Source organism: Tachyglossus aculeatus, chromosome 3, assembly GCF_015852505.1.
Source record: "Tachyglossus aculeatus isolate mTacAcu1 chromosome 3, mTacAcu1.pri, whole genome shotgun sequence".
Lineage (NCBI taxonomy): Eukaryota > Metazoa > Chordata > Mammalia > Monotremata > Tachyglossidae > Tachyglossus > Tachyglossus aculeatus.
This window is the reverse complement of record NC_052068.1, coordinates 7,885,873-7,908,940: the sequence shown is the minus strand read 5'-3', so window position 1 is coordinate 7,908,940 and position 23,068 is coordinate 7,885,873. Positions and strand designations below refer to the sequence as shown.

The window sequence follows — 23,068 nt, the reverse complement described above, 5'->3', positions numbered from 1 at the left end:
TCTACCCCAGTGTTTAGTACAGTGCTTGGCACATTATAAGTGCTAAACAAATACCATATAGAAAAAATGTTGTTGCATGATGATTTTGCTGGGTAGGGACTAAGGGAGGTGAAATCTGAGGCAGAAGGAGGCTTGGAGTGGAGAGTGAATTGGACGGTTTTAAGAACCAGGAATGCCCCAAGGTAGCAGGAGGTTTGTCCATAATCGGGGCTTTAGAAGCAAACAGAGCGAGGAAAGGGGAGCAGGGATTGTGGCAGTACAATAATTATAATAATAGCATTTATTAAGCACTTACTATGTGCAAAGCACTGTTCTAAGCACTGGTAAGATCTGGAAAAATGCTCAGTGTTATACAGGCTGGTTTGAGCTTAGGTTGATTTCTTTACTTCCTCATTATAGCATTTGTTAATTGCTTACTCTGTGCTAAGCACTGAGATAACTGGATCGGACATGGTCCCAGTCCACAAGGGGATTACAATCTAAGACGGGGTTCAGAGAGGGGAGCTCATTCCCCTTTTACAGATGAGGAAGATGAGGCCCAGAGAGGTTGTCTACTTGGCCATGTCACACAGCAGACTCGAGGCAGAGTTTGGAATGAGAAGAGAGCCTGGTTCTGGAGCAGAGATGAGGCCGGGAAGTACAAATCAAGAAATTGGGAGCCCTTGAGCCCAGCCAATCCTGGGACATATTAGAACTTCTCTACAGACCTGGCTCCCTCTGCTCCACACAGAGCAAATAGCGCAGAGACAGACCTGGCTCTCTTCATTCATTCATTCATTCAATCATATTTATTGAGCGCTTATCATGGCCAAAGCACTGTAGTAAACTCTTGATCTACCAGATGTGGTCAGGCAGAGTTTGGGCTGAGGCAGTGGCGTCAGCATGGGAAGCAGCATGGCATACAGCACAAGCCTGGGAGTCAGAAGGTCATGGGTTTTAATCCTGGCTCGGCCACTCATCTGCTATGTGACCTTGGACAAGTCACTTCACTTCTCTGGGCCTCAGTTACCTCATCTGTAAAATGGGGATTAAGACTGTGAGCCCTATGTTGGACAATTTAACTACCTTGTCTCTACCCCAGTGCTTAGAACAGTGCTTGGCACACAGTAAGCGCTTAACAAATACTATAATTATTATTATTGTTAACCCTTATATGCTTCAATTTGTCCTCTGTCTGCTTCTCATTGCTCTACCTCAGTCTTTTCCCCCATTTTCAGATGAGGCAACTGAGGCACAGAGAAGTGAAGTGATTTGCCCAAGGTCACACAGCAGACAGGTGGAAAACTCCCAGAACTGGGCTCTATCTACTCGGTAGTCTTAAAGTCCCACAAGGCCTGCAGTGAAATACAGAGATGGGGACCTTAAATCTAATGGATATGATTAGTCCCTTCCCAGGGAGATTATAGAAAAACGTTGGCATTTGGAGACAGCTTTGAAAATGTAATACCAAAAAAGTTCTATTGGGAAGGAGCCCTTTCTCCAGTGCCAATGACCACCCCACAACCCACCCATGAGAAACTGCTGTCACTGAATCCATCACAGAGAAACAGCATGGCTCAGTGGAAACTTGTACTTCCCAAGCGCTTAGTACAGTGCTCTGCACACACTAAGCGCTCAATAAATACGATTGATTGATTGATTGATTGAGAGAAGCAGCGTGGCTCAGTGGAAAAGAGCACGGGCTTTGGAGTTAGAGGTCATGGGTTCAAATCCCGGCTCCGCCACTTGTCAGCTGTGTGACTTTGGGCATGTCATTTCACTTCTTTGTGCCTCAGTTCTCCCATCTGTAAAATGGGGATGAAGACTCTGAGCCCCACATGGGACAACCTGATTACCCTGTATCTACCCCAGCGCTTAGAACAGCGCTTTGCACATAGTAAGCGCTTAACAAATACCAACATTATTATTATTATTATTATTATTGAAAGAACCTGGGCTTGGGAGTCAGAAGTCATGGGTTCTAGTCCCAGCTCTGCCACTGGTCAGCTGTGTGACTTTGGGCAAGTCACTTAACTTTTCTGTGCCTCAGTCACTTCATCTATAAAATGGGGATTAAGACTGCGAGTCCCACGTGGGACAACATGATCACCTTGTATCCCCCCAGCACTTGGAACAGTGCTTTGCACATAGTAAGCGCTTAAGAAATGCTATTATTATTATTATCATTATTATTATTATTATTATTATTACTGATGCTGTCCTGCAGTCTCATTAGAAGCAAAAGCACAGTTGAAAAAGGTGGAGGGCTAGAGGTAAAATGGAGGGTGATGGAGAATGGAGGAATCTCTTCTTGGGAGATTTTGATCAGGATGGATTGTCATTGTTAACCCACCAGAAGTGCAATTCGGTTCCTCTAAAAAATAAGGAGAGGGGAGGAGGTGGATCAAATAGCAGAGTCAGTCAGTCAGTCAGTCAGTCAAAGAAGACAGGTAGATGGACAGTCAGTTAGTTAATCAGCCAGTCAGTCAGTCAGTCAGAGCTTGTGTCTACCCCAGTGTTTAGAATAGTGCCTGGCATATAGTAAGAGCTTAACCAATACCATTAAAAAACCCCAAAAGACAAAACAGGCCGCCATCTGATGATTCCTTCAAATGTGGGCGAAGGGGTCTGTATAAAGTCAGGCATTTAACCGACGACAATGGATAGATTTTTCTGAGCTCTTTTTCTGAGCCAGTAGTTGATAAAATCTCTCTCGTTGGTCCAACAGCAATTCTGGAAAGTTTCATTATTATGAAATTGACATTTGTGGGTTTCATTCATGTTTACATGAAAGTTCTTTAGGCCACTTCTTCTCCAGATCCACATTATAAAATGTGGCTTGGGTTTGCTTGTGGGAAAAAACATCTAAAGTGCCCCTGCTTCTTAAGAATAAGAAAACCAGTCAAGTTCTAAACAGGCCAGTCATTTTTAGAGTCGTTTAAGAGGTAGTCATTTTATGGTTCTTACATATTCCAGGGCTTGTCTGGCTCTCTCCATTTCCTCTTTTGGGGTCCCTCTCGCTTTATCTCTTCTTTCCTGCATCATCCGGATGTGGTTTTGGATTCGTTGCGCCAATTCCCGATCTCTGACCTCTCTGAGAAAACCAAGGGCAACAACAACATCCATTTAACTGTGGTATCTGTTAAGTCCTAGGCCACGAGAAGCAACGTGGCCTAGTGGATAGAGCCCGGGCCTGGGAGTCCGAAGGACCTGGGTTCCAATCCTGGCTCCACCATTTGTCTGCTCTGTGACCTTGAGTAAGTCACTTCCTTCTTTGTGCCCCAGTAACCTCATCAGCAAAATGGGGATTAAGACTGTAAGCCCCATGTGGGACAACCCAATCACCTTGTAATTTCCCCAGCGCTTAGAACAGTGCTTTGCACATAGTAAGCACTTAATAAATGCCATTATCATCATCATCATCATTACTGTATCCACTGGGCCATGCCACTTCTAATGTGGGAGGTGAGGGCAGGTCTGCTCTCTCACAGAAAAAGGGCTAGGCCCCTAGCCATGGCTTCAGCTAGCCCAATCTCCCACAAGGCCTCCTTTCAAGTCCAGCGGCTAAGCACAGGGAGAGGCTGGGAGAGAATAATAATAATACTTGTGGTATTTGTTAAGTGCTTAATATGTACCAGGCACTGGACTAAACGCTGGGGTGGTTACAAGCAAATCCAGTTGGACACAGTCCCTGTCACACCTGGAGCTCACAGTCTCAATCCCCATTTTCCAGATGAAGTCACTGAGGCCCAGAGAAGTGAAGTGATTTGCCCAAGGCCAAACAGCAGACACGTGGCTGAGCCAGGATTAGAACCCTGGTCCTTCTGACTCTCAGGTCTGTGCTCTCTCCACTAGGCCACGCTGATTCTCTAGATGTTGTTATATAAAGGTTTATCTTTCAAGGAAGCCCAACTCCATCATGGGGAAGCTCCCCTTCATCCTTGCCATGTTCCTACCCACTACACCTACTACTACTAATAATAATGTTGATATTTGTTAAGCGCTTACTATGTGCCAAGCACTGTTCCAAGCAGTGGGGAGGAAACAAGGTATATGAGAATAAAGCAGGAAAGAGCTCAGGTTTAGGAGTCAGAGGTCATGGCTTCTAATCCCGGCTCTGCCACTTGTCTGCTGTGTGACCACTTCACTTCTCTGTGCCTCAGTTGCCTCATATGTAAAATGGGGATTAAGACTGTGAGCCCCAGGTGGGAAAACCTGACTACCTTGTTCTACCCCAGCGCTCAGAACAGTGCTTGGTGCATAGTGAGGGCTTAATAAATACTATTATTATTATTATTAGTGGTGGTGGTAGTAGTAGTAGTAGTAGTAGTAGTAGTAGTAGTAGTAGTAGTAGTAGTATTGCACCATGCTGCTTCTCAGAGGGCCACGGTTGCCACCTCCCCACTTCCCCAGCTAGCCCAATCCCCCACAGGGTCAACCCAAAGAGCTATGACCTAGCCCTGGGCCTCCTTCCTGGTCCAGGGGCTAAGCATGGGTGAGGAGTGGGGAGGGCAGTGGGGGTAATCAGGGCCCCTCACCCTTTCCTCACCCACTTAAGGGCGGCCAGGTCATTGGGCAGACACGGGTGGTGAACACTGCAGGCGGCTATTCATTCACAATAATAATAATAATAATAATAATTAAGGTATTTGTGTTCATCCTTTATACTGAATACATAATGAGAGAAGCCGGACTGGATGAAGACAAATGGCAGTAAAGATGGGAGGAAGGAATAAGTGCTTAGTACGGTGCTCTGCACACAGCAGGCGCTCAATAAATACGACTGAATGAATAAATGAATGAATATAATCGACCCTTCTTTATTCATTCAATCGTATTTATTGAGTGCTGATTGTGTACAGAGAACCGTACTAAGCACTTGGGAAGTACAAGTCGGCAACTTATAGAGACGGTCCCTACCCAACAATGGGCTCACATGCTGATGATACTACCCTACGAGCAGAAAGTGAAGAAGATTGGAAGGGCTTATTATTAAAAGTTAAGAAACAGAGCAAAAAGATGGGCCTACATTTGAATGTCAAGAAAACCAAGATCATGACAACTGGAAGTTTCAACACATTTGTAGCTGATGGAAAGACGAATGAACTAGTTCACAATTTTTTTCTCCTGGGATCTACAATCAATAATAAAGGAACTAGTAGTCAAGAAATACGCTGAAGATTAAAGTTAGGAAGACTTGCTATGAAGAGCCTGGAAAAAAGTCATGAAATGTGCTGATGTAACAATTGCCACAAAAATACAAACTGTCAACTCTATGGTGTTTCCAGTGACAATGTATGGGATCCGAAAGCTGGACAGCGAAAAAACAGGATAGAAAGAGCATCAATTCTTTTGAAATGTGATATTGGAGAAGATTTTTGCAAATACCATAGACTGCCCAAAAAACAAACAAATGGATTTGGGATCAAATTCAGCCAAAGCAGTCTTTGGAAGGCCAAATGACTCGACTTAGATTAGCATTTTTTGGACACATAATCAGGAGGACAGATTCTCTGGAGAAGACATTAATGCGAGGAAAAATCCAGGGAAAATGTGGAAGAGGCAGACCAGCAGCTAGATGGATAATGGAAGAACAGTTTAAAAGGTAATGGATTATGGCAGAAGACAGGATGTTCTGGAGAAAATAGATACATAGAGTCACCATGAATTGGAAACTACTCGACGGCACTTGACAATAATAATTTGTTAAGCGCTTACTTTGTGCCAGGAACCGTATAAGTACTGGGGTAGATACAAGCAGCATGGCTCAGTGGAAGGAGCCCGAGCTTGGGAGTCAGAGGTCATGGGTTCTAATCCCGGCTCTGCCACTTGTCAGCTGCGTGATTTTGGGCAGGTCACTTCACTTCTCTGGGCCTCAGTGACCTCATCTGGAAAATGGGGATGAAGACTGTGAGCCCCACGTGGGACAACCTGATTACCCTGTATCCCCCCCAGTGCTTAGAACAGTGCTTGGCACATAGGAAGTGCTTAACAAATACCATTATTATTACAATTATTATTACAGTGGGTAGATTAATCCATCTATTCATTCAATCGTATTTCTTGAGCGCTTACTGTGTGCAGAGCACTGTACTAAGCGCTTGGGAGGGTATGATGCAACAACAAGCAGACACATTCCCTGCCCATAATGAGCTCACACTCTAGAGGGGGAGGCAGATATTAATACACATAAATAAATAAGTAAATAAATAAAGGACAGATGGATAAGATAAATAAAGGACAGATACACACATGGTGAGGGGTTGGGAGGGAGGATGAATGATGAAGGATTAGAGAAGCATTGTGGCTCAGTGGAATGAGCACGGGCTTGAGAGTCAGAGGTCATGGGTTCTAATCCTGGCTCTGCCACTTGTCAGCTGTGTGACTTTGGGCAAGTCACTTAACTTCTCTGTGCCTCAGTTACCTCATCTGTAAAGTGGGGATTAAGACTGTGAGCCCCACATGGGACAGCCTGATTACCTTCTATCTCCCCTCCCCCCACCCCCGCCAGTGCTTAGAACAGTGCTTGGCACATAGTAAGTGCTTAACAAATACCATCATCATTATTATTATTATGATGGAGGCAGGAGGTGGTTAAGGTAAAGCAGTGCCAGGTCATTGGGTGGACACCGGTGGTACGCCATGCAGGTGGCTAGAGTACAGCAGCATTCATTCATTCAATCATATTTATTAAGCGCTTACTGTGTACAGAGCACTGTACTAAGAGCTTGGAATAGTACAATACAGCAATAAAGAGTGACAATCCCTGCCCACAACGGGCTCACAGTCTAGCTTACTCTGCACACAGTAAGCACTCAATAAATATGATTGAATGAATGAATGAATAGAGGGGGGAGACAGACATTAATACAGATGAGTAGACATCAATTTAAATAAATGACAAACATGGACATAAGTGCTGTGGGGCGGGGAGAAGGGGGAAGAGCAAAGGGAGCAAGTCAGGGTGACGCAGCAGGGAGGGGGAGATGAGGGAAAGTAGGGCTTGGTCGGGGAAGGCCTCTTGGAGGAGATGGGCCTTCAGTGAGGCTTTGAAGGCAGGGAGAGTCATTGTCTGTTGGATTTGAGGTGGGAGGGTGTTCCAGGCCAGAGGCAGGACGTGGGCCAGGGGTCAGCGGTGAGACAGGTGAGATGGAGGCCCGGTGAGGCAGCTAGAACTAGAGAAGCGAAGTGTGTGGGCTGGGTGGTAGATGGACAGAAGAGAGTTGAGGTAGGAGGGGACAAGGTGATGGAGAACGTTAAAGCCAATGGTGAGGAGTTTGGTTTGACAGTGAAGTGGATGGGCAACCACTGGAGATTTTTGAGCCGCAGTGCCAGGCGGCAGGGTGGACCCGGTGGTGTCCCCTGCAGTAGATGGACAGGGTAAAGCAGCAGTGAATTACCTGGCCTCTTCTGTTTCCTGGGCTGATTTTCCCAACACTATTCCTCGCAGTAGATGCTTCTTTCCAGATAGATGGATCGCTTTCTCCTCACTGCTCCCGACATCAGTGGCATAGGGAGCTCTGGAAGCTGCCTGGGGAAATAATAATAATAATAATACTTATGGTATTTGTTCATTCATTCAATCATATTTATTGAGTACTTACTATATACAGAGAACTGTACTAAGTGCTTGGAAAGTGCAATTTGGCAACAGACAGAGGCAATCCCTATCCAACAACGGGCTCACAGTCTAGAAATGGGAGTTGGACAACAAAACAAAACAAGTAGACAGGCATCAATAACATAGACAGGCATCAATAGCATTTGTTAAGCACTTACTTTGTGCCAGGCATTCTTCTAAGCGCAGGGGCAGATACATAATAATCGCGTTGGAAAGACAAGTGTCCTCCAGCTATTCCCTCCTTTAATGGCTTTTATTAGCAATGTATGATTACAATGAACACACTACATAAAAATAATAATAATAATGATGGTATTTGTTAAGCACTTACATTGTGCCAATGTGTTATAATGAACATACTACATAATAATAATAATGATGGTATTTGTTAAGCGCTTACTTTGTGCCAAGCACTGTTCTAAGCACTGGAGTGGATACAAGGTAATCAGGTAATCCCACGTAGGGCTTGCAGTCTTAATCCAGATTTTACAGATGACGTAACTGAGGCACAGAGAAGTTAAGTGCCTTGCCCAAGGTCACAGTAGCATGCACTTGGTCATAAGAAGCAGTGCAGCCTAAGGAATAGAGCATGGGCCTGGGGATCAGTAGGACCGTCCCATCTGGACTACTGCATCAGCCTTCTCTCTGATCTCCCATCCTCGTGTCTCTCTCCACTTCAATCCGTACTTCATGCTGCTGCCCGGATTATCTTTGTCCAGAAACGCTCTGGGCATATCACTCCCCTCCTCAAAAATCTCCAGTGGGTACCAATCAATCTGCGCCATCAGGCAGAAACTCCTCACCCTGGGCTTCAAGGCTGTCCATCACCTCGCCCCCTCCTACCTCACCTCCCTTCTCTCCTTCTCCAGCCCAGCCCGCACCCTCCGCTCCTCCACCGCTGATCTCCTCACCGTACCTCGCTCTTGCCTGTCCCGCCATCGACCCCCGGCCCACGTCATCCCCCGGGCCTGGAATGCCCTCCCTCTGCCCATCCGCCAAGCTAGCTCTCTTCCTCCCTTCAAGGCCCTACTGAGAGCTCACCTCCTCCAGGAGGCCTTCCCAGACTGAGCCCCTTCCTTCCTCTCCCCCTCGTCCCCCTCTCCATCCCCCAATCTTACCTCCCTCCCTTCCCCACAGCACCTGTATATATGTATATATGTTTGTACATATTTTTTTTACTCTATTTATTTATTCATTTAATTTATTTGTACATATCTATTCTATTAATTTTATTTTGTTAGTATGTTTGGTTTTGTTCTCTGTCTCCCCCTTTTAGACTGTGAGCCCACTGTTGGGTGGGGACTGTCTCTATATGCTGCCAATTTGTACTTCCCAAGCGCTTAGTACAGTGCTCTGCACATAGTAAGCGCTCAATAAATACGATTGATGATGATGATGACCAGGGTTCTAATTCCAGCTCCACTAAGTGTCTGCTATGTGACCTTGGGCAAGTCCCTTCACTTCTCTGGGCATCAGTTCACTCATCTGTAAAATGGGGATTGAGACTGTGATCCTCATGTGGGACATGGATTGTGTCCAACTTGATTAGTTTGGCACAGAGTAAGTGCTTAGAGAAGGGACAAGGGACAAGGGACTGTGTCCAACCTGATTTGCTTGTATCCACCCCAATGCTTAGTACAGTGCCTGGCACTGTACTTACTTACCCCGTCTTACCTCCTTCCCTTCCCCACAGCACCTGTATATATGTATATATGGTTGTACATATTTATTACTCTATTTATTTATTTATTTATTTATTTATTTTACTTGTACATTTCTATCCTACTTATTTTATTTTGTTGGTATGTTTGGTTCTGTTCTCTGTCTCCCCCTTTTAGACTGTGAGCCCACTGTTGGGTAGGGACTGTCTCTATGTGATGCCAATTTGTACTTCCCAAGCGCTTAGTACAGTGCTCTGCACATAGTAAGCGCTCAATAAATACGATTGATTGATTGATTGATTGATTGGCACATAGTAGGCAGTTAACAAATACCATTCATTCATTCACTCGTACACCATTATTATTATTCTTAGCAAATACCATAAAAATGATAATATTCATGGTGATGATTGTGATATTTGTCATGTGCTTAATAAATGCCAAGCATTGTTTTTAACACTGGGGTAGACACAAACTAACCAGATTAGATACACAGCTCCTGTCTCACACGGGGCTTAACAATCTAAGTAGGAGGGAGAATAGACATTCAATCAGTTGTATTTCTTGAGCTCTTATGATGTGCAAAGCATTTGGGAGAGTATAACAGAATTAGCAGATATATTCCCTGACCGTGACGAGTTACAATCTAGAGGTACTGAATACCTATTTTACAGTTGAGGAAACCGAGGCACCGAGAATTGACTTGCCCAAGTCCCTCAGTAGACAAATGGCAGAGGCAGGATTAGAACCCAGGCCCAAGCTCTTTCCATTAGGCCTTACTGCTTCTCTGCTAATTGAGCAGAGGCATTCTTGCCTCACAGGAATGTAACCTTGGATTATTTTGATTAATTTCTCTCATTCAACCCACATATTTAATCTGTCACCAAATCCTGTCGGTTCTACCTTCACAACATCACTCAAATCTTACTTTTCCTCTCCATCCAAACTGCTACTATGCTGATTCGAGCAATTATCCTATCCCACGTTGACGACCGAATAAGCTCCCTCACAGAGCAGACGAGTGGTGGTGCCGGGATGAGAACCCAGGTCCTCTGACTCTCAGACCCGAGTTCTTTCTACTAGGCCACATTATTTCCCAGCCATGCTGCTTCCCCTTATTGGTAGGCTTAATTCTTCTATGACTCACACAATTGCCCCAACCCTGTTTTAATCCTTCCAAAATGGGACAATTACACAAGTAAATGTCATATAGAAAATTTATGACAACAATGGAAACATTTTACACTTTAAAACAAGAGCTTGTGTTTTTTTGACTATTTCAGTTGTTTGCTCATCCTCATAATGAATTTTCAAAAACATGCAAATCTTCCTCTTGTAGAACGTTTACTCATTCATTCAGTTCATTCACTCATTCAATCGTATTTATTGAGCGCTTACTGTGTGTGGAGCACTGTACTAAGCGCTTGGAAAGTACAATTTGGCAACAGATAATAATAATAATGGCATTTATTAAGCACTTACTATGTGCAAAGCACTGTTCTAAGCACTGGGGAGGTTACAAGGTGATCAGGTTGTCCCACATGGGGCTCACAGTCTTCATCTCCATTTTACAGATGAGGTAACTGAGGCACAGAGAAGTGGAGTGACTTGTCCAAAGTCACACAGCTGACAATTGGTGGATCTGGGATTTGAACCCATGCCCTCTGACTCTAAAGCCTGTGCTCTTTTCACTGAGCCACGCTGCTTCTCTAATAGAGGTAGAGATACAGACAGAGAATAGAGATAGAGACAATCCCTACCCAACAACGGGCTCACAGTCTAGAAGGGGGAGACAGACAACAAAACAAAACAAGTAGACAGGCATCAATAGCATCATGTTGTTTATGACAACAAAGGAAACATTTTATACTTTAAAACAGGAGCTTATTTTTTTTGACTATTTCAGTTGTTTGCTCGTCCTCAAGATGAATTTTCAAAAACATATATATCCTCCTCCTTGAAAGATAAACCATTATATTACAACATCTGGAGAAGCAGCATGGCCTGGTGGAGAGAGCAGAGACCTGAGAGTCAGAAGGTCAGGGATTCTAATCCCGGCTCTGACACTTGTCTGCTGTGTGACCTTGGCCGAGTCACTTCACTTCTCTGGGCCTCGGTTACCTCATCTGTAAACAGGGGATGAAGACTGTGCGCCCCATGTGGGACAGAGACTGCGTCCAACCCGATTGATTAGCTTGTATCTATCCTTGCACGTCATAGAGTGCTTGGCATTTTGTAAGTGCTTAACAAATATCAGAAAAAACAAAAAACAAAGAAAAAAATCTATCAAAGCACTTAATGCTTTGAATTTTTAACAATAAATTGCCCATTTCTAGATCGGACTTCTCTTTCTAGTCCCTGGAAGGGTAAAGTCTTGTACAGGTACAGTGTCTTATCTGAAGAGGAAATGACACTAACTACTAGAGAAGCAGCGTGGCTCAGTGGAAAGAGTCCGGGCTTGGGAGTGGGAGGTCATGGGTTCAAATCCTGGCTCTGCCACTTGTTAGCTGTGTGCCTTTGGGCAAGTCACTTCACTTCTCTAGGACTCAGTTACCTCATCTGCAAAACAGGGATTAAGACTGTGAGCCGCATATAGGACAACCTGATTACCTTGTATCCTCCCCAGTGCTTAGAACAGTGCTTTGCACATAGTAAGTGCTCAGCAAATACCACAATTATTATTATTACTACTCTATTTTATTAATGATGTGCATATAGCTATAATTCTATTTGTTCTGACGGTTTTGACACCTGTCTACATGTTTTGTTTTGTTGTCTGTCTCCCCCTTCTAGACTGTGAGCCCGTTGTTGGGCGCGGACCATCTCTACACGTTGCCGACTTGTACTTCCCAAGCGCTTAACACAGTGCTTTGCACACAGTTAGCGCTCGATAAATACGATTGAATGAATGAATGAAATGAAGAGGCAAAGATATCGCCTCCATGCATTTTCCTCAACAAAGAAAAATCTTCAGGAAGACACTAATGAAAATAATAATAATAAAATAATAATAATAATAATTGCAGTATTTGTTAAGCACGTACTATGTGCCAGGCACAGTATTAAGCACTGGGGTGGACACAAGCAAATTGGGTTGGACACATTCCCTGTCCCACGTGGGGCTCACGGTCTCAATCCCCATTTTACAGATGAAGTAACTGTGGCCATGAGAAGTGAAGTGACTTGCTCAAGGTCACACAGCAAACAAGTGGCAGACCTGCTGGCACCCCAGCTCAATTCACTCCACCACGCTGCTTCCTGTCATACTGAGGCCTTGGATTTTAAACGGGTTCCTCCTTTCGCATTTTCAATTTTAATTAAATTAGACATGAGCCTCCATCAATTGCACAGTGTGGCAATACGATTCGGTAGCTGAAAGGAACCATTCCTTACTGGGGAGCCTGCCAACGTTTTGGTCTTTACATAATAACCTGATGGTTGAAATCAATCACAGTCAGCTTGTGTGAAAGGAATGACCTTCAAACCTCAAGAGAAGGCCACGTTTCAAAGGGTACTGATAAACACAGATTGATTGCAAACATATCTACTCCTGAAGGCCTTCTGGAATGTTCAATTTGCTTCTTCTCTGGCTGAAAATACCTTAGTGGAATAACTAACCTGAAATTCCAACACTGTGACAGCCCAAGAATAGCTCCAGAACAGTTGTATCTATGCAAATACCATGTATCTATGTAATTATAAAACTGTGAGCTCCACGTGGGACAACCTGATTACCTTGTATCTACCCCAGCGATTAGAACTGTGCTTGGCACATAGTAAGAGCTTATCAAATACCACAATTATACTAATAATAATGATGATGATGGTATTTATCATTATTATTATTATTATAATTGTGGTATTTGTTAAATGTTTACTATGTGACAAGCACTGTACTAAGTGCTGGGGTAGGTACAAGGTAATTCATTCATTCAATCGTATTTACTGAGCACTTACTGTGTGCAGAGCACTGTACTAAGCGCTTGGGAAGTACATGTTGGCAACATATAGAGACGGTCCCTACCCAACAACAGGCTCACAGTCTAGAAGGGGAAGACAGACAACAAAACAAGACAGTCCCTGTCCCACATGGGGCTCACAGTCTTAATCTCCATTTTACAGATGAGGTAACTGAGGCCCAGAGAAGTTAAGTGACTTGCCCAAAGTCACACAGCTGACAATTGGTGGAGTCAGGATTTGAACCCATGACCTCTGACTCCAAAGCCCGGGCTCTTTCCACTGAGCCACTGCTGTGACTTGCCCAAAGCCACTTAGCAGGCAATTAAGATAGATAAGATAGATATAGATACATAGGTATAGATATGTATTCATTCATTCAATTGTATTTATTGAGCACGTATAGTGTACACAGCACTGCACTAAGCACTTGGGAAAATGTAATACAACAATAAACAGTGACACACCCTGTCAGAATAAGCTCACAGTCCAGAGTACTATATCTATATCTATTGATCTATCAATTGATTGATCGATATCGGCCTTAGGTTCAATGCAGAAGGGTGGTGAAATTCACCTTCAGATGTAGAGAAGCAGCCTGGCATGGTGGATAGAGCGCGAGCCTGGGAGTCAGGAGGTCATGGGTTCTAATCCCAGCCTGACCACTTGTCTGCTGTGTGACCTTGAGCAAGTCACTTCACTTCTCTGTGCCTCAGTTACCTCATCTTTAAAATGGGGATTACGACTGTGAGCCCTGTGGGACAGGGACTGTGTCCAACCTGATTTGCTTGTCTCCACTCCAGCGCTTAGTACAGTGCCTGGCACATAGTAAGCACTTAACAAATACCATTATTATTATTATGTGTGTGTGTCAGGACCCAGAGACCTGGACACAGATGTCGGTTGTGGTGCGGTCATGTGTGTTGCCGCGCTTGGCGCTGGATTTGTTTTTGGGAGACTAATCTCGTAGGTGCCCCTTCTCTAGGGCTCATGGAAGCAATGACCTCCCCCCGGCCCCAGCTGTGTGACCCCAGACTCACTCATCCCAGCTCCCTGACAAACTGGGAGAGCTTCCACTAGGGTCCGAAAACGCCCAAAATGGCAGCTTAAAAAAAAAAGGTATTTGCTAAGCGCTTACTATGTGCCAAGCACTATTCTAAGCACTGGGGTAAAGACAAGGTGATCAGGTTGTCCCACATGGAGATCACAGTCTTAATCCCCATTTTACAGATGAGGTAACAGAGGCACAGAGAATTTAAGTGACAATAATAATGATAATGGCATTTATTAAGCACTTACTATAATAATAATAATAATAATGGAATTTATTAAATGCTTACTATGTGCAAATGTGCAAAGCACTGTTCTAAACACCGGGGAGGTTACAAGGTGATCAGGTTGTCCCATGGGGGGCTCACAGTCTTCAACCCTATTTTACAGATGAGGGAACTGAGGCCCAGAGAAGTGAAGTGACTTGCCCAAAGTCACATAGCTGACAATTGGCTGGGGAGCCAGGATTTGAACCCATGATCTCTGACTCCCAAGCCCGGGCTCTTTCCACTAAGCCACGCTGCTTCTCTTTATGCCCTGTTATTCATTCATTCATTCAATCAATCATATTTATTGAGTGCTTATGTGTGCAGAGCACTGAACTAAACGCTTGGGAAAGTACAATACAACAATAAACAGTGACATTTCCTGCCCACAACGAACTTACGGTCTAGAGAGGAGCTTACAGACTAGAGTCTACAGTCTGTTAACTTTCTGAAGCCCACCCCATCCCAATCTTCAATCTCCCTCGCCTAAAATCCCGACCCCTTCAGGTTCCCCTGCTCAAAATGAAGAGTTGATACGTCTGCCTTGCCTCATGATTCTAAAGAACTTTCAGAACAAAGAGAGTCACTTCTTTGTACTTTGAGAAGCAGCATGGAGTAGTGGATAGAGCCCGGGCCTAGGTATCAGAAGGTCATGGGTAATAATAATAACAATAATAATAATAATAATAATAATAATGATTATGGTTTTTGTTAAGTGCTTAGTTTGTACCAAGCACTGTTCTAAGCACTGGGGTAGAAGCAAGTTAACGATGATGATGGTATTTGTTAAGTGCTTCCTATGTGCCAAGCACTGTTCTAAGCGCTGGGGTAGATTCAAGGTAATCAGGTTGTCCCACGTGGGGCTCACAGTTTTATTTCCATTTTCCAGATGAGAGAACTGAGGCACAAAGAAGTTAAAGACTTACCCAAGGTCACACGGCAGACAAGTGGTGGAGGCAGGAATAGAACCCACGACCTCTGACTCCGAAGCCCGGGCTCTTTCCAATGGGCCATGCAGCTTTTTAAATCCCAGCTCCACCACTTGTCTGCTGTGTGACTTTGGGTAAGTCACTTTACTTCTCTATGCCTCAGGTACCTCATCTGGAAAATGGGAATCAAAACTGTGAATGTAGATTAGGTCTAACCCGATTTGTGTGTATCCTCCCAAACCCTGCCCTCTCCCTGACTTTCCCATCACTGTTGATGGCACTACCATCCTTCCCGTCTCACAAGCCCGCAACCTTGGTGTCATCCTCGACTCCGCTCTCTCATTCACCCCTCACATCCAAGCCGTCACCAAAACCTGCCAGTCTCAGCTCTGCAACATTGCCAAGATCCGCCCTTTTCTCTCCATCCAAACCGCAACCCTGCTCGTTCAAGCTCTCATCCTATCCCATCTGGACTACTGCATCAGCCTCCTCTCTGATCTCCCATCCTCCTGTCTCTCCCCACTTCAATCCATACTTCACGCCGCTGCCTGGATTGTCTTTGTCCAGAAACGTTCCGGGCATGTTACTCCCCTCCTCAAAAATCTCCAGTGGCTACCAATCAATCTGCGCATCAGGCAGAAACTCCTCACCCTCGGCTTCAAAGCTCTCCATCACCTCGCCCCCTCCTACCTCACCTCCCTTCTCTCCTTCTACAGCCCAGCCCACACCCTCCACTGCTAATCTCCTCACCGTACCTCGTTCTTGCCTGTCCCACTGTCAACTCCCGGCCCACGTCATCCCCCTGGCCTGGAATGCCCTCCCTCTGCCCATCCGCCAAGCTAGCTCTCTTCCTCCCTTTAAGGCCCTACTGAGAGCTCACCTCCTCCAGGAGGCCTTCCCAGACTGAGCCCCCTCCTTCCTCTCCCCCTCGTCCCCCCTCCATCCCCCCGTCTTACCTCCTTCCCTTCCCCACAGCACCTATATATATATGTATATATGTTTGTACATATCTATTCTATTTATTTTATTTTGTTAATACGTTTGGTTTTGTTTTCTGTCTCCACCTTCTAGACTGTGAGCCCACTGTTGGGTAGGGACTGTCTCTATATGTTGCCAACTTGTACTTCCCAAGCGCTTAGTACAGTGCTCTGCACACACTAAGCGCTCAATAAATACAACTGATTGATTGATTGATTGATCCACCCCAGCGCTTAGAACAGTGCCTGGCACATAGTAAGTGCTTAACAAATACCTCAATTATTATTATTACTATTCTGAATATCCTTTCCAGGTGAGTTGGGAAAGATGATGAGTTTCTGCTCAGCCAGGTTCACTGGCTACCGTCTGCAAGTCTCCTTGGGCTTTTATCTGTAGGTACTAATCTGTAGGTACAGTGACAGCGCTTAGTACAGTGACTGGCATGTAGTAAGCACTTAACAAATACCATCATTATCATTACAAGCACTTAGTACACTGCTCTGCACAGAGTAAGCACTCAAATACGATTTAATGAATTACTGATCATTGATTGATGGATAGATAGACTGATTGATTGATAGGGAAGCAGCGTGGCTCAGTGCAAAAGGGTCTGGGCTTTGGAATCACAGGTCGTGGGTTCGAATCCCAGATCCCAGATCCACCAATTGTCAGCTGTGTGACTTTGGGCAAGTCACTTCACTTCTCTGGGCGTCAGTTATCTCATCTGGAAAATGGGGATTAAGACTGTGAGCCCCCCGTGGGACAACTTGATCACCTTGTAACCTCCCCAGCGCTTAGAACAGTGCTTTGCACATAGGAAGTGCTTAATAAATGCCATTATTAATGAATTGTACTTTCCAAGTGCTTAGTACAGTGCTCTGCAAACAGTAAGCACTCAATAAATACAATTGAATGAATGAACGAAATACCACTATTATTATTATTACTGTTATTATGAATGTAATAGAGGTGAACGACACAATATAGGCCCCCAAGGAGCTTACAGCCTGTGAGGGGAGACGAAGAAATCTTGGAAAACGATAGACCGTCTATTCCATCACATCTGATTTGGACAATTTTGGGAAAATTCCCATGAAATCCATGAGGTTGAGGTTCAGCGTTCTCAGGGCGCCCTCTTGCGTCCGAAGTAAACTACTACCCCAAATGCCTAAAGGCAGATTATTTTCCAAACTGCTTAATAATCAATCAATCAATCGTATTTATTGAGCACTTACTGTGTGCAGAGCACTGTACTAAGCGCTTGGGAAGTACAAGTTGGCAACATATAGAGACAGTCCCTACCCAACAGTGGGCTCACGGTCTAGAAGGGGGAGACAGAGAACAAAACAAAACATATTAACAAAATAAAATAAATACAATAGATATGTACAAGTAAAATAAATTAAAAAATAAATAAATAGAGTAATAAATATGTACAAACATATATATATATATATACAGGTGCTGTGGGGAAGGGAAGGAGGTAAGACGGGATGGAGAGCGGGGCGAGCGGGAGAGGAAGGAGTGGACTCAGTCTGGGAAGGCCTCCTGGAGGAGGTGAGCTCTCAGTAGGGCCTTGAAGGGAGGAAGAGAGCTAGCTTGGCGGATGGGCAGAGGGAGGGCATTCCAGGCCAGGGGGATGACGTGGGCTGGGGGCTGACGGCAGGACAGGCGAAAACGAGGCATGGTGAGGAGATTAGCGGCAGAGGAGCGGAGCGGATTATTATTAATAATAATAATAACAATGATGGTATTTGTTAAGTGCTTACTATGTGCAAAGCACTGTTTTAAGCGCTGGTTTAACCAAATTCACTCTTCTATTTAATGAAAGTTGCATGTATGAAATCTACAGAGAGTGGCGACAAATTTGGATGGATTTAACAGTTGTGAATCAATCAATTAATCATATTTACTGAGGGCTTACTGTGTGCAAAGTACCGTACTAAGCGCTTGGGATTGTTCTTCCCTATGCTCTGCACACTGTAAGAGCTTAATAAATTCATTCATTCAATCATATTTATTGAACGCCTACTGTGTGCTCTGTACTCTAGCTTTTAGAACAGTGCTTGGCACATAGTAAGCGCTTAACAAATGCCATCATTACTAAGCGCTTGGAAAGTTCAATTTGGCAACAGATAGAGACAGTCCCTACCCAACAATGGGTTCATGGTCTAGAATATAATTGAATGAATGAATATAACAGAGTTGGTAGACAAATTCCCCAAACTTTCTACTTTTTTTTATGGTTTTCTTTAGATGAAAGACAGAAGCAGTGTGGCTCAGTGGAAAAAGCACAGACATGGGAGTCAGAGGTGGTGGGTTCTAATCCCGACTCTGCCACTTGTCAGCTGTGTGACTGTTGGCAAGTCACTTCACTTCTCTGTGCCTGTTACCTCATCTGAAAATAGGGATTGAGACTGTGAACCCCACATGGGAGAACCTGATTACCTTGCATCTATCCCAGCACTTGGAACAGGTGCTTGGCACATAGTAAGTGCTTAAGAAATACCACCATCAAGTAGGGTAAATACTTTACTTGGTCAGATTGAGTGTGACTTTACTCCACCTTATTTCCTTCAAAGAACACAGGTTCAAATTCATTCATTCAATCAATCTTACTTATTGAGCACTTACTGTGTGCAGAGCACTGTACTAAGCACTTGGGAAGTACAAATTGGCAACAAAGAGAGACAATCCCTGCCCACAACAGGCTCACAGTCTAGAAGGGAGGAGACAGATGTCAAAACAAGTAAACAGGCATCAATAGCATCAAAATAAATAAATAGAATTAGTGATATATGTACACATCAGAACAAGTAAACAGGCATTAATACAAATAAATAGAATTATAGAATGTACATATACATGCAGATTGGAAGGGTGAATCAGTCAGTCAATAGTACTTATTGAGCACTTACTGTGTGCAGGACACTGTACTGTCCCTGCCTAAAAGGAGCTTACAGCCTAGAGATAGAAGCAGACATAAATATAAATGTTACAGATATATGATTTATTTATTTATTTATTGCAGCATGGCTCAGCAGAAAGAGCCCGGGCTTCGGAGTCAGTGGTCATGGGTTCTAATCCTGGCTCTGCCACTTGTCAACTGTGTGACTTTGGGCAAGTCACTTCACTTCTCTATGCCTCAGTTACCTCATCTGTAAAATGGGGATTAAAAGTGTAAGCCCCACGTGGGACAACCTCATTACCTTGCACCCCCCCAGTGCTTAGAACAGTGCTTGGCACATAATAAGCCCTTAACAATTGCTATTATTATTATTATTATTATTATCATCATCATCATCATCATGTAATTAATTTGTGAGTCCCAAGGCAAACTGGGGGGATGTTCATCTAAGGAAAGAAAGATTCATTCATTCAATTGTATTTATTGAATGCTTACTGTGTGCAGAGCACTGTACTAAGCGCTTGGAAAGTACAATTCAACAACAGAGACAATCCCTACCCAACAACGGGTGTGGGCTTCACTGACTCTACTGTTAAACAACAGCCAACACTTCCCCTCTCTGTCACTTCTTTGCTATGTGACCTTGGGCAAGTTACTTCACTTCTCTGGGCCCCATTTTATCTGTAAAATGGGGACTGAGACTGTGATCACCATGTGGGACAGGGACTGTGTCCAACCCAATTTGCTTGTTTCCACCCCAGTGCTTATTTCAGTGCTAGGCACATAGCAAGCACTTAACAAATACCATAATAGTAATAGGCTATTTCCTCTTCTCCTTCCTCCCCCTCCTCCTCACCCTCCTCGCCACCCTTGTAATATTTTGTAACTCAAATGTTAGCTTGTTGTCTTTTGCTGTCGAGTCATTTCCAACCCGTAGTGACACCACGGACACATCTCTCCCAGGACGTCCTGCTCTCCATCTGCCATTGTTCTGGTAGTGGATCCACAGAGTTTTCTCAGTTAAAAAATTTTAGCTATAAATATATTTATGCTGGTCTCCCCCATTAGAGTGGAAGCTCCTTGTGGAAAGGGAACAGATCACTGCTATTCTGAACTTTCCAAGTGCTTAGGTCAGTGCGGCACTGAGTGAGAAGCCGTGCGGCCTAGTGGAAAAAGCCCTGGCTTGGGAGCCAGAGGACCTGCGTTCTATTCCTGGCTCTGCCACTTGTCCGCTGTGTGACCTTGGGCAAGTCACTTCACTTCCTCGGGAGGCCCTCAGTTTCCCCATTTGTAAAATGGGGATTCAACCTTATTTGCTTGTAACCGCCCCAGCACTTAGCACAGTACCTGGAACATAGTAAGTGCTTAACAAATATCGCAATTATGATTTTTATTCCCCACACAGACATTAGAAATTTCTGATTGGTCCATATTGGAGGAAGAGGGGCACAGAAGAAAGAGCAGGGAATTGGGAATCAGGAGACCCGGTTTCTACTTTCAGCTCTGACCTTGCCCTGCCGAGTGATTTTTGGGCAAATCACACAGACACTGTAGACACTGTACTAAACACGGGGGTACATACAAACTAATCAGGTCGGAAACAGTCCATGTTCCACATGGGGCTCATAACCTTAATCCCCATTATACAGATGAGAGCTGAGGCCCAGAGAAGTGGCAGAGCAGGGATTCTTACTCCCAGACCCAGGCTCTACCCTCCAGGCCATGTTGCTTCTCAACTGTTGGCGCTTAGTACAGTGCTCTGCACACAGTAAGCGCTCAATAAATACGATTGAATGAATGAATGAATGTCAGCCGTCAACTTGCAAACTGTCTTTCAGACAGTGCATTTTTCGAGCAGCCGACAGGCTGGATTTCACAGTTGACACCCGAACAACATTCACACGGCCAGGACGCATGTGGGTTTCTGGTCAAGTGGCCACATGCCTGGACGGACGGAAAACTCACCGAGTCTTTCTGGAGAGGCTGAAGCCTACTCAGCTCTTCCCTCTGCATCTTCATCAGTTTGGCCCGATTCCGCCATTCCTGGAGAATTCTTTGATCTCTGGACAAATAATAATAATAATATTAATAATGATAAGAGAAGCAGCATGGCTCAGTGGAAAGAGCATGGGCTTGGGAGTCAGAGGTCGGGGTTCACACCCTGTTTACACCTAAAAAAATAATAATAATAAATATAATGGTATTTGTTAAGCACTTACTGTGTGGGCAAGCCACTTCTCTGTGCCTCAGTTACCTCATCTGTAAAATGGGGATTAAGACTCTGAGCTCCACGTGGGACAACCTGACCCCCTTGTATGCCCTCCAGTGCTTAGAACAGTGCTTTGCACATAGTAAGTGCTTAACAAATGCTATCATTATTATTATCTACTTCGCCATGCTACTTCCAAATCGAATGGCGCTTTTAGAGACAGAAGTTGTCGGCCATTGAAACGATACTGAACTTTAGAAGGCGGGAAAGGCGAAGCGAATTAAAAGTCCACTAGCTGAGAGGCATCAGTCAGTCAGTCAGTTGATAATATTTATTGAATGCCTACTGGGAGGGCAAGGGGGACTGGGTGACCTAGTAGTCCTAATGTGGGTGTCCTACTAGCCCATGGCTTTGGGGACTTGCACCCCTTACATCCCCCCACCCATGCCCGCACCCTGCTTACACCTAAAAATAAAAAAATAATAATAACAATAATGGCATTTGTTAAGCACTTATTATGTGCCAGGCACCATACTGAACCCTGGGGTGGGTTCAAGCAAATCAGATTGGACATAGTCCCTGTCCCATGTGTGGCTCGCGATCTTCATCCCCATTTTGCAGGTGAGGGAACTGAGGCCTAGAGGAGTGAAGTGACTTGCCCAAAGTCACGCAGACAAGTGTGACCATGCTGGGGAACTAGCATGGCAACGTGGATAGCACACAGGCCTGGGAGTCAGAAGGTCATAGGTTCTAACCCTGACTCCACCACTTGTCAGCTGTGTGGCCTTGGGCAAATCATTTCACTTCTCTGTGTCTCAGTTATCTCATCTGTAAAATGGGGATGAAGACTGTGAGCCCTGAGCGGGACAGATATTGTGTCCAACGCCATTAGCCTGTATCCACCCCAGCGCTTAGTAAAGTGCCTGGCACATAGTAAGCACTTAGGAAATACCTCAATAATAATAATAATTATTATTAAAGTCATGGTCTCTGTCCTCGAGGTTATGGTCTAGTGTCAGAGGCAAATGAACACAAATCACCCAACATATGCCAACATATGATAGGTATTAGACTAAGAGTTAGCTATAAATGATATAACCAAGTCAGTAATTCCTGGGCAGATAAGTGGCAGGAGGGACTGACAGGAAAAAGACCAGGCATGTGGAGATTAATCAGGGATTTCTCTTGGAGGATGTGACTCTTTGGGGGATTTTAATGGGTGTGAGGGATATATGACTTAGCAGATTTGAGGGAGGAGGGAGTAATAATAATAATAATAATAATGGTTTTTGTTAAGCGCTTACTATGTATACTGTACTAAGTGCTGGGGTGGATACAAACAAATCGGAATGGATACAGTCCCTATCCCATGAGGGAACTGTGGCCTAGAGAAGTTAAGTGACTTGCCCAAGGTCACACAGCAGACAAGTGGTGGAGTCAGGGTTAGAACCCATGGTCTTCTGATTCCTAAGCCTGTGCTCTACCACACTGCTTCTTTACAACTGAAGGG

The 23,068-nt window shown here is 44.5% G+C and overlaps 1 protein-coding gene across 1 annotated transcript in view; it reads right to left on the bottom strand.

The window, feature by feature from the left end:
- LRRC27 (leucine rich repeat containing 27) overlaps positions 1-23,068 on the bottom strand; it is a 63,807-nt gene that overhangs the window by 2,345 nt on the left and 38,394 nt on the right. Inside the window, exons 8-10 of the mRNA XM_038744042.1 lie at positions 21,315-21,411; positions 7,380-7,510; positions 2,947-3,073 (exon numbers count right to left, since the gene is read on the bottom strand). Coding sequence (XP_038599970.1) covers positions 2,947-3,073; positions 7,380-7,510; positions 21,315-21,411 — 355 coding nt within the window. The remainder of the gene's footprint in view (positions 1-2,946; positions 3,074-7,379; positions 7,511-21,314; positions 21,412-23,068) is intronic.